At 46.9% G+C, this 11,904-nt stretch overlaps 1 protein-coding gene across 1 annotated transcript; it reads left to right on the forward strand.

The window, feature by feature from the left end:
- Nucleotides 1–828: 828 nt before the first annotated feature.
- On the forward strand, nucleotides 829–11,654 carry LOC311114995 (zinc finger protein 106-like; the record flags this gene model as incomplete). Its single annotated transcript, XM_084190218.1, has 4 exons — nucleotides 829–1,208; nucleotides 5,034–5,128; nucleotides 5,329–5,390; nucleotides 11,456–11,654. Exons 2-4 carry the CDS (start codon nucleotides 5,075–5,077, stop codon nucleotides 11,652–11,654), a joined length of 315 nt encoding a protein of 104 aa, XP_084046344.1. The 5' UTR covers nucleotides 829–1,208; nucleotides 5,034–5,074.
- Nucleotides 11,655–11,904: the final 250 nt, after the last annotated feature.

Consider the following 11,904-nt stretch of genomic DNA (forward strand, 5'->3'; position numbering starts at 1 on the left):
ACTGCTTGCATCAGTTACCTGATGTGGAATATAGTTCCATGTAGTCATGGCTCCATGTAGTACTGTGCGCCTCCCATAGTCTGTTCTGGACTTGGGGACTGTGAAGAGACCTCTGGTGACGAGTCTTGTGGGGTATGCATGGGTGTCCGAGCTGTGTGCCAGTATTCCAAACAGACCGCTTGGTACATTCAGCTCGTCCACACCTCTCACAAAAACAAGCAGCGATGAAGTCAATCTCTCTTCCAATACTTTGTATACTTCAATCCAGAAATGATTGAGGATTGGGCAGGAATATAATATGTGGGTGTGGTTAGCTCTGCTGTCCCCATAGTTACGCCAGCAACTTGGTGTGATGTCACGGTTGTATTTTGATTGTATTATTTGAGTTTTCCGAGAGTATTACCTCCAGAGGAGAGAGTTGGTTGTCTTGGACGTGCTTCTAGATATGTCCTCCCAGTCCTCTTGGGTTATTACTGTTTGCAGCTCATCTTCCCAATTAGTTACCACTATAATATTCTAATATTTTGTTACTTCTTCGATAATTCTGTATATGTGCCTCGGCATTTACCTGGTTCCATGCCTGTCGTTTCAAATGGAAACAAATGAGTGATAGTGGGGCAGAACAAGCAAGGAGGTGGGCGGAGCCAAGCACGAGCTAGCGAGATCCTATTGGTTCGTTTAGCATATATTTGCATATTTCCGTTAGGGAACGCCTACTCTGCGAAGTGCGGGTGTGACGCAATTCGCCTTCGCCCGTTCTAAACAACGCATTTATTTTTTTTATTTTTACTTTAGTAAAGGGTAAAAATCTAACAGGGTAAAGTCTGTCATAACAGATTTTTTGTTTTGGGAACAGAAAAACTGTATTGAGATCAAACGTTTCATCGATGAGAAAATCAGCAGAATGTCGGTGAAAATCCGTGTCGTTCCATCTTCTCCCACTGCCGGCCACTTCACAGGTACACATCCGGTGAAATATTTGTCTCGTTGATCCATCTGTGGTAAAAAAAAAACAACCGTTGGCTTCGCCTCTTCCTCTCACACGCTGACGTTCGGGAACACAGCCCAGAACCCATCTGGAGGAAACCCATCTGGAGGAAACCCATCTGGAGAAATCCATCTGGAGGAAACCCATCTGGAAGGGGAAGGGCAGCCGGGTCGATCCAGCGGCAAGACGGGAAGTGGATGAACTTGCGCCAGTAAACGAGGTATTTAAAGGTATTCTTGCTAAATGTACACGAGTTAGCTACATACAAGCGGTTCTCATTTTAGATTAGAAGAGTTTTGGGGGTAAGTTTGAAGAGCTGTGGTGAGAACTGTGTGTTTGTTTCATCGCTAGATAGAAGTAACGTTAGCTAGCTAGTTAGCCAACGTAGCTAACGTTCGCTAGTTTGATATACATGTTTTAGCTAATGTTAGTTATCTACCTAGTTAGTAGCTAACCTCATGCATACACAAACAAAAATAAAACAAGTTAGCCAAATACTTACATTTGTGTCTGAAGTAGCTAACGTTGACTAGCCACTTTTTCGCCAAACCAGTTAGCTAGCTAGTCAGTTGTGAACAGAGCCATGTGTGGGGCAAGGCTCTATCCTAAGCAAAGCTAACGTTAGCTTGCTAGCAAAACAATGGACTGGCTATGGCGGGTGTGTTTGTTGTTAGCCACGCATGTATTGACAGCCCCCTTGTTGTGCTGCGCTCACTTGAACAGGAAGGTGGTGCGGCGGTCCTTGTGGGCAAATTTTGTCATCAAAGTCTGGCACTTTCAAGACAACTGGGAACTCGGGGGAAAAAACAAGGTCGAATTATTACGTCAGTGATCTTCAGGTTGGAGCTCTAGAAAAATGCCTGAGTTACCGACTTGGAATTCCGAGTTGGATGACAGTTCAAAACGTGTTTTCCCAGTCGGAGCTAGTTTTTTTTCCCGAGTTCCCAGTTGTCTTGAACTCACTGAAGTCTGAGATTTCCCAGTTCCGAGTTTCCAGTTGTTTTGAATGCGGCAGAAGTCATGCTGGATTGACAGCAAGGCCAATGTATTCAATCTTTTCTGGCCGATGGCGTTGCATGTGAATGTTTATCCTTTTAAGCTTGGAAAAGAGACCCTTAAACCCAGACTTGGACCACACAACCACTCCACTGACTAGCACTGAGTTAGATATTTCTGTATATAATTTTCAATACATTTGCAAAAGTTTCTAAAAACATATTTTCACTTTGTCATTATGGGGTATTGTGTGTAGATCGGTGAGAATACAAATCTATTTAAACCATTTTGAATTCAGGCTGTAACAACAACATGTGGAATAACTAAAGTCGAGTGAACATTACTTTCCTGGGGATATTGTGCCTCATGTGGAGCAGTTGAAGGACAAACCGCACAGACAACCGCTAGAGTACATTTAAATGTAATTTTATTCAACATTGTACAGAATGTTTACATAATTTTGAAGGCATTAGTTTTAGGCTGTATACCAATTAATTGTGATGTGCAGTAGGAATGGGCAGTTCACGAACGATTCAATCTTTTTACTGATGCAAGAGTCAATTTGTTTCTCAGAGTGACTCAATTTTTACACTGAACAAAAATGTAAATGCAACATGTAAAGTGTTGGTCCCATGTTTCATGAGCTTAAATAAAAGATCCCAGAATTTTTACATATGCACAAAAAGCTTATTTCTCCCAAATTTGTTTACATCCCTGTTAGTGAGCATTTCTCCTTTGCCAAGATAATCCATCCACCTGACAGGTGTGGCATATCAAGAAGCTGATTAAACAGCGTGATCATTACACAGGTGCACCTTGTGTTGGTGACAATAAAAGGCCATTCTAAAATGTGCAGTTTTGTCACACAACACAATGCCACAGATGTCTCAAGTTTTGAGGGAGCATGCAATTGGCATGCTGACTGCAGGAATGTCCACCAGAGCTGTTGCCAGAGAATTTAATGTTCATTTCTCTACCATAAGCCGCCTCCAACGTTGTTTTAGAGAATTTGGCAGTACGTCCAACTGGCCTCACAACCGCTAACCACACCAGCCCAGGACCTCCACGTCCATCTTCTTCACCTGCGGGGTGGTCTAAGACCAGCCACCCGGACAGCTGATGAACGGTGGGTTTTTCTGCACAAACTTTCAGAAACCGTCTCAGGGAAGCTCACCTGCGTGCTCGTCATCCTCACCAGGGTCTTGACCTGACTGCAGTTTGGCTTTGTAACCTACTTCAGTGGGCAAATGGTCACCTTCGATGGCCACTGGCACGTTGGAGAAGTGTGCTCTTCACGGATGAATCCCGGTTTCAACTGTACTGGACAGATGGCAGACAAGCTTGTATGGCGTCGTGTGGTCGAGCGGTTTGCTGACATCAACGTTGTGAACAGAGTGCCCATGGTGGCGGAGGGGTTATGGTATGGGCAGGCAGGCATAAACTACGGACAACGAACACAATTGCATTTTATCAATGGCAATTAGAATGTGCAGAGATACCGTGACGAGATCCTGAGGCCCATTGTCGTGCCATTCATCCGCCGCCATCACCTCATGTTTCAGCATGATAATGCACTGCCCCATGTCGCAAGGATCTGTACACAGTTCCTGGAAGCTGAAAAATGTCCCAGTTCTTCCATGGCCTGCATACTCACCAGACATGTCACCAATTTAGCATGTTTGGGATGCTCTGGATAGACATGTACGACAGTATACAGCAACTTCGCACAGCCATTGAAGAGTAGTGGTGAAACATTCCACAGGCCACAATCAACAGCCTGATCAACTATGCAAAGGAGATGTGTCGCGCTGCATGAGGCAATGGTGGTCAGATACTGACTGGTTTTCTGATCCACAACCCTCTTTTTTAAACATATCTGTGACCAACAGATGCATATCTGCTTTCCCTGTTGTGAAATCCATAGATTAGGGCCTAATGAATTTATTTAAATTGACTGATTTCCTTATATGATCTGTAACTCAGTGAAATCTTTGAAATTGTTGCGTTTTTATGTTTTTGTTCAGTATAATAGTTCATTTGACAAGCGGGGTATACTATGAATCAGGTTTGAGCAGTTAGCGAGGTAACTTTGGTCAACTCTGAGTTAAACTCGGGATAACCGGTCACACGGAAGTGGCTCACCTTTTTAGCCTGGTAAATTTCTATGGCAACAAAACCTTCAGAACTAATCTGCTCCTGGGCAAGCTAACTCAACTTACCCTGAATGAAAATGTGGCACTAGCTTCTCCACTAGCCTCTCCACTAGCCTCTGCATTAGCCTCTCCACTAGCCTCTCCACTAGCCATGCATTAGCCTCTCCACTAGCCTCTCCACTAGCCATGCATTAGCCATGCATTAGCCTCTCCACTAGCTTCTCCACTAGCCTCTGCATTAGCTTCTCCACTAGCCATGCATTAGCCATGCATTAGACTCTCCACTAGCTTCTCCACTAGCCTCTGCATTAGCCTCTCCACTAGCCTCCGCTAGCCTCTCCACTAGCCTCCGCTAGCCTCTCCACTAGCCCTGCTGCGGGCTCTAGAGCTGTTCTATCAGCAGACTGGTCATCCAAATGGCACCCTATTCCCTATAAAATGCACTAATTTGTAAAAGTAGTGCACTATATATAGGGAATAGGACCATTTGGGATGTATGCTGGCTCTGGAATTAGACTGTGGCCTGACAGAGTCTGCTGCAGGGCTGGCATTCAGGGCAGGCCAGACGGGGTTGGGTGGCATGTTGAGGAAGAGCCAGCTAGACGTGGGAGGTGGGAAAGAGATGACCTCCGCTCCCCTCTGTCCCAGCTGATGGGGCTTTGCCAGCCCAGTAGCATGCACACACACTCTGCTGGGTCAGAGGATAGCTGGCCACTGGCAGCAGTCCTGCATGCTTGTAGGAAACATAATGTGGTCTACATGTATTTGGGCAGCTGGCGTTTATTTAGAATTGAGGCGGCAGTATTACACAAACAATTTGCCCAGTGTCCGTTCAGTCAGGGATGCTTTTTATACAGACTATTTTCACAAATTCTCCTTTTATTTCCTCCCAACAGTACGTAATGGCCTGATTTGAAACCCACCACCATCGTCCAACATGGGGAGAGAAAGGAAGTGCATCCTCTGTCAGATCGTATACAGCTCCAAACAGGTAAAACCGCTTCAAAGCCTCCTGGAAAGAAACTGAATGATTATCGGTCTACATGTGATTTATACAATTTTATTTTTATAGCGCTTTTCTAAAAACCTAAAGATTACGCTTTTATCACCATTACCTTTTTTTGTTTTGATAATATCATGCTGTCTTTTAGATATGAATGAACTAAAAGAGTTTCTGTCCTTGTCTCCCAGGAGATGGATGAGCATATGAAGAGTATGCTACATCACCGTGAACTGGAGAACCTGAAAGGCCGGTGAGAACTACCATCCTACTGAACTTACAGTAACTCAACCTGCACAGGTTGCACAAATTGTTGCACATTTAGCCTATTTTAGCCTGCAGAGCAAATTGGAATAGGTTTGCTTGAGATTAATGAATTTCCACAAATGTTTCAGGAGATGATGGTGCAACTGCTGTCAAGTCTTGTTGATCAGGAAAACCTTTCCGGCCCTAGACATTGGTCACGTGTGTGATTGGTCAATTGTGTGATTGGTCACGTGTGTGATTGGTCACGTGTGTGATTGGTCACGTGTGTGATTGGTCACGTGTGTGATTCGTCACGTGTGCCCAGCCTAGCATTATCTGGAAAATGGGTAGGGGCACAGCTGCCACAACTATGGCATATACATACAGCGAGGAGAACAAGTATTTGATACACTGCCGATTTTGCAGGTTTTCCTACTTACAAAGCATGTAGAGGTCTGTAATTTTTATCATATCATACACTTCAACTGTGAGAGACGGAATCTAAAACAAAAATCCAGAAAATCACATTGTATGATTTTTTAAAAAGTAATTAATTTGCATTTTATTGCATGACATAAGTATTTGATCACCTACCAACCAGTAAGAATTCCGGCTCTCACAGACTTTTTAGTTTTTCTTTAAGAAGCCCCCGTTCTCCACTCATTACCTGTATTAACTGCACCCGTTTGAACTCGTTACCTGTATAAAAGACACCTGTCCACACACTCAATCAAACAGACTCCAACCTCTCCACAATGGCCAAGACCAGAGAGCTGTGTAAGGACATCAGGGATAAAAATGTAGACCTGCACAAGGCTGGGATGGGCTACAGGACGATAGGCAAGCAGCTTGGTGAGAAGGCAACAACTGTTGGTGCAATTATTAGAAAATGGAAGAAGTTCAAGATGACGGTCAATCACCCTCGGTCTGGGGCTCAATGCAAGATCTCACCTCGTGGGGCATCAATGATCATGAGGAAGGTGAGGGATCAGCCCAGAACTACATGGCAGGACCTGGTCAATGACCTGAAGAGAGCTGGGACCACAGTCTCAAAGAAAACCATTAGTAACACACTACGCCGTCATGGATTAAAATCCTGCAGCGCACGCAAGGTCCCCCTGCTCAAGCCAGCGCATCTCCAGGCCCGTCTGAAGTTTGCCAATGACCATCTGGATGATCCAGAGGAGGAATGGGAGAAGGTCATGTGGTCTGATGAGACAAAAATAGAGCTTTTTGGTCTAAACTCCACTCGCCGTGTTTGGAGGAAGAAGAAGGATGAGTACAACCCCAAGAACACCACCCCAACCGTGAAGCATGGAGGTGGAAACATAATTATTTGGGGATGCTTTTCTGCAAAGGGGACAGGACGACTGCACCGTATTGAGGGGGAGGATGGATGGGGCCCATGTATCGTGAGATCTTGGCCAACAACCTCCTTCCCTCAGTAAGAGCATTGAAGGTGGGTCGTGGCTGGGTCTTCCAGCATGACAACGACCAGAACACACAGCCAGGGCAACTAAGGAGTGGCTCTGTAAGAAGCATCTCAAGGCCCTGGAGTGGCCTAGCCAGTCTCCAGACCTGAACCCAATAGAACATCTTTGGAGGTAGCTGAAAGTCTGTATTGCCCAGCGACAGCCCCAAACCTGAAGGATCTAGAGAAGGTCTGTGTGGAGGAGTGGGCCAAAATCCCTGCTGCAGTGTGTGCAAACCTGGTCAAGACCTACAGGAAACGTATGATCTCTGTAATTGCAAACAAAGGTTTCTGTACCAAATATTAAGTTCTGCTTTTCTGATGTATCAAATACTTATGTCATGCAATAAAATGCAAATTAATTACTTAAAAATCATACAATGTGATTTTCTGGATTTTTGTTTTAGATTCCGTCTCTCACAGTTGAAGTGTACATATGATAAAAATTACAGACCTCTACATGCTTTGTAAGTAGGAAAACCTGCAAAATCGGCAGTGGATCAAATACTTGTTCTCCCCACTGTATGTATAGACACAATCTGACTGGAACAACAGGCCAGGAACGGGGCCACTCGCAACGTGTCACGTTTGTCTGTTTAGGGTCTGCGTGTGAGATTTGGGATCTGACCTGGGCGTCTCTTCATTATCAGTTGAAGCTGTAGACTCAAACTAACAACAACAGGACCAACTGACTGGAACAACAGGCCCGACTGACTGGAACAACAGGACCAACTGACTGGAACAACAGGACCAACTGACTGGAACAACAGGCCCGACTGACTGGAACAACAGGACCAACTGACTGGAACAACAGGACCAACTGACTGGAACAACAGGCCCGACTGACTGGAACAACAGGACCAACTGACTGGAACAACAGGACCAACTGACTGGAACAACAGGACCAACTGACTGGAACAACTGACTGGAACAACAGGACCAACTGACTGGAACAACAGGACCAACTGACTGGAACAACAGGACCAACTGACTGGAACAACAGGACCAACTGACTGGAACAACAGGACCAACTGACTGGAACAACAGGCCCGGACCAACTGACTGGAACAACAGGCCCGGACCAACTGACTGGAACAACAGGCCCGGACCAACTGACTGGAACAACAGGACCAACTGACTGGAACAACAGGACCAACTGACTGGAACAACAGGACCAACTGACTGGAACAACAGGCCCGGACCAACTGACTGGAACAACAGGCCAGGACCAACTGACTGGAACAACAGGACCAACTGACTGGAACAACAGGACCAACTGACTGGAACAACAGGCCCGGACCAACTGACTGGAACAACAGGACCAACTGACTGGAACAACAGGACCAACTGACTGGAACAACAGGACCAACTGACTGGAACAACAGGACCAACTGACTGGAACAACAGGACCAACTGACTGGAACAACAGGCCCAACTGACTGGAACAACAGGCCCGGACCAACTGACTGGAACAACAGGACCAACTGACTGGAACAACAGGCCCAACTGACTGGAACAACAGGCCCGGACCAACTGACTGGAACAACAGGCCCGGACCAACTGACTGGAACAACAGGCCCAACTGACTGGAACAACAGGCCCGGACCAACTGACTGGAACAACAGGACCAACTGACTGGAACAACAGGACCAACTGACTGGAACAACAGGACCGGACCAACTGACTGGAACAACAGGACCAACTGACTGGAACAACAGGCCCAACTGACTGGAACAACAGGCCCGGACCAACTGACTGGAACAACAGGCCCGGACCAACTGACTGGAACAACAGGCCCAGACCAACTGACTGGAACAACAGGCCCGGCCCGACTGACTGGAACAACAGGCCCGGCCCGACTGACTGGAACAACAGGACCAACTGACTGGAACAACAGGACCAACTGACTGGAACAACAGGCCCGGACCGACTGACTGGAACAACAGGACCAACTGACTGGAACAACAGGCCCAACTGACTGGAACAACAGGACCAACTGACTGGAACAACAGGCCCAACTGACTGGAACAACAGGACCGACTGACTGGAACAACAGGCCCAACTGACTGGAACAACAGGCCCAACTGACTGGAACAACAGGCCCAACTGACTGGAACAACAGGCCCAGACCGACTGACTGGAACAACAGGCCCAACTGACTGGAACAACAGGCCCAGACCGACTGACTGGAACAACAGGCCCGGACCAACTGACTGGAACAACAGGCCCGGACCAACTGACTGGAACAACAGGACCAACTGACTGGAACAACAGGCCCGGACCGACTGACTGGAACAACAGGATCAACTGACTGGAACAACAGGCCCGGACCGACTGACTGGAACAACAGGCCCGGACCGACTGACTGGAACAACAGGACCAACTGACTGGAACAACAGGCCCAGACCGACTGACTGGAACAACAGGCCCAGACCGACTGACTGGAACAACAGGCCCGGACCAACTGACTGGAACAACAGGCCAGGACCAACTGACTGGAACAACAGGCCCGGACCGACCGACTTACTGGAACAACAGGCCCAGACCGACTGACTGACTGGAACAACAGGCCCGGACCAACTGACTGGAACAACAGGCCCGGACCGACCGACTTACTGGAACAACAGGCCCAGACCGACTGACTGACTGGAACAACAGGCCCGGACCGACTGACGTGGTCCTCTGTAGCTCAGCTGGTAGAGCACGGCGCTTGTAACGCCAAGGTAGTGGGTTCGATCCCCGGGACCACCCATACACAAAAATGTATGCACGCACGACTGTAAGTCGCTTTGGATAAAAGCGTCTGCTAAATGGCATATTAATATTATTATTATTATTAACAGGCCCGGACCGACGACCAACTGATTGCGGGTATATCCCTAATGACACCCTATTCCCTACATAGTGCACTACTTTAGACTAGAGCCCAATGGGCCTTGGTCAAATGAAGTGCACTAAATGGGAAATAGGGTGTTATGGGACGCAGTCTGCAACTATTTCAAGTGACTATGCTGGAGATTACTGAAATATGTGATGGCAGCGGGCAGGCTCTTAACCGTAACTAACATCTAGGGGAAAGGAGAGGGGAATGTGTTACAATTTAGCATACATTTGTTAGTTCTTGGTCTGGTTGTTTTTAAGATAAATAAGTACACTATATAATCATTAGTTCCTAGTCTAGTTGAGATGTAACTCTTGCTTATGAGTTTAAAATATTGTTCCTTAAAATTCATTAACATCTTTGTCATTGACAGTAAAATAGACGTTATCTTTTTTTTGTTATAAAGTCACGGCGAACCGATGAAAAACACGTTTGATTAGAGACACGCGAAGATATAGCCTGTATTGATTCACTGATTACATTATTGAACCCATTGTTTTTGCCTTCGTACCATTGCACAAGAAACAAACAGTACACTTCCAAATCAAACCCCAACCTTATCAATGAGTTAACAGAACGTCGGGGGGAGCCAATGACAGTGTCTTAGAGGTTGAACCGTAGCCAATAAAGTCATGGTACCTCTCAGCCCCTCTACAGTGGGACATTCTAGGAGAGGCGTCCCAAATGGCTCCCTATTCCCTTTGGAAAAGGGCTCTGGTCAAAAGTAGTGCACTATATAGGGAATAGGGTGCCATTCTCTGGTCTAAAGTAGTGCACTATATAGGGAATAGGGTGCCATTCTCTGGTCTAAAGTAGTGCACTATATAGGGAATAGGGTGCCATTCTCTGGTCTAAAGTAGTGCACTATATAGGGAATAGGGTGCCATTCTCTGGTCTAAAGTAGTGCACTATATAGGGAATAGGGTGCCATTCTCTGGTCTAAAGTAGTGCACTACATAGGGAATAGGGTGCCGTTTGGGACGCTGACTTCTGTGGTGAATTATCGACAGCTGCTGCTTGGCCAAGGGTCCGGTTACAACCAGCCTAATGATTGGTCCACAGCCTCAGCAGCTCCACAGTTGGGTATTCAGTGTGGATGAAGTGAAGACCGATACTGCAGTTGGGGGGGGTTGGGGGTTGTCTGAGGGACATAGCAGAAATAGAGAGAGGCTGGCTGAGCACAGCCCCAGAGCACAGCAGACTACCATCATGACAGCAGCAGAGCGCTAGGCTGAGGCCTCCTCCCCTCCCTGCCTGTGTCTCCACATAGCCCACCACACGACTGTGCTCCGTTAGCTGCCTGGATGGCTACGTAGTGGTGTACCGTGGGATAAATGTTACCATGCTACTGACGCACAGCCTCCTGCCTCCGCCAAACTGCCACCACCGGCCCGCTGGAAACGACTAGAAGAGCAGATGAAGACTTAACCAGCAGATCGTAACTCTTTATTTTTCTTAAACGACAGAAAATAATACGTCAGTTTGCCTCCTGATCTCCGAAGAAGAGTATAAGAAACCGGAAGAGCATTTTTTTTTTTTTATAAGGATTGTTGAGGAATATAATATACCTTTTTAAACCTAGAGCCTGTATTGTCCAAGGCTCTGCAGACGAACAGGGAGACCAGACCAGACCAGTTGTTACTTGTCAGGTGTGACTAGAAGCAGATATCACCATGCCAGAGGGGGTTATTGAGCGCCCACTGTCCCCTTCCCTCCCCAGGGACTGTGGCCATGAGTGCCGGGTGTGCCGGGTGACCATGGTGAGCCTAACGGACTACGCCAACCACATCTCCAGCAGGGTGCACAAGCAGCGCGTGGAGACGGCGGAACGGGAGGGTGCGGGGAACGACCAGGAAGAGGAGTACTTCGACAAGGAACTGGTCAAACTGATCGAGAACCGGAAGGAACTCATCAGGTAAGAGAGGATGATTTTTGTTTGTCTGTCTGCTAAAGGTTCTCATCTAACTCTGCTGAGTAGGGAACATGGGTGCTAAGAACGTCTCAATGGTCATAGTCTGATCATAATGTAGAAACCAAACGTTGTTGTTTGTCTGAGGTTTGGTCTGTCTGTCTGGACTAGTGGACCATGTATAGTCACATTCTGTGTGATGGTGGTCAAGGCTTCTCATTTAGCTGTGACGTGAACCATACATGCAGCTCATAGAGGTA

This window comes from Coregonus lavaretus (genome assembly GCF_964263955.1).
Source record: "Coregonus lavaretus genome assembly, contig: HAP1_SCAFFOLD_6782, whole genome shotgun sequence".
In the NCBI taxonomy this organism is placed as follows: domain Eukaryota; kingdom Metazoa; phylum Chordata; class Actinopteri; order Salmoniformes; family Salmonidae; genus Coregonus; species Coregonus lavaretus.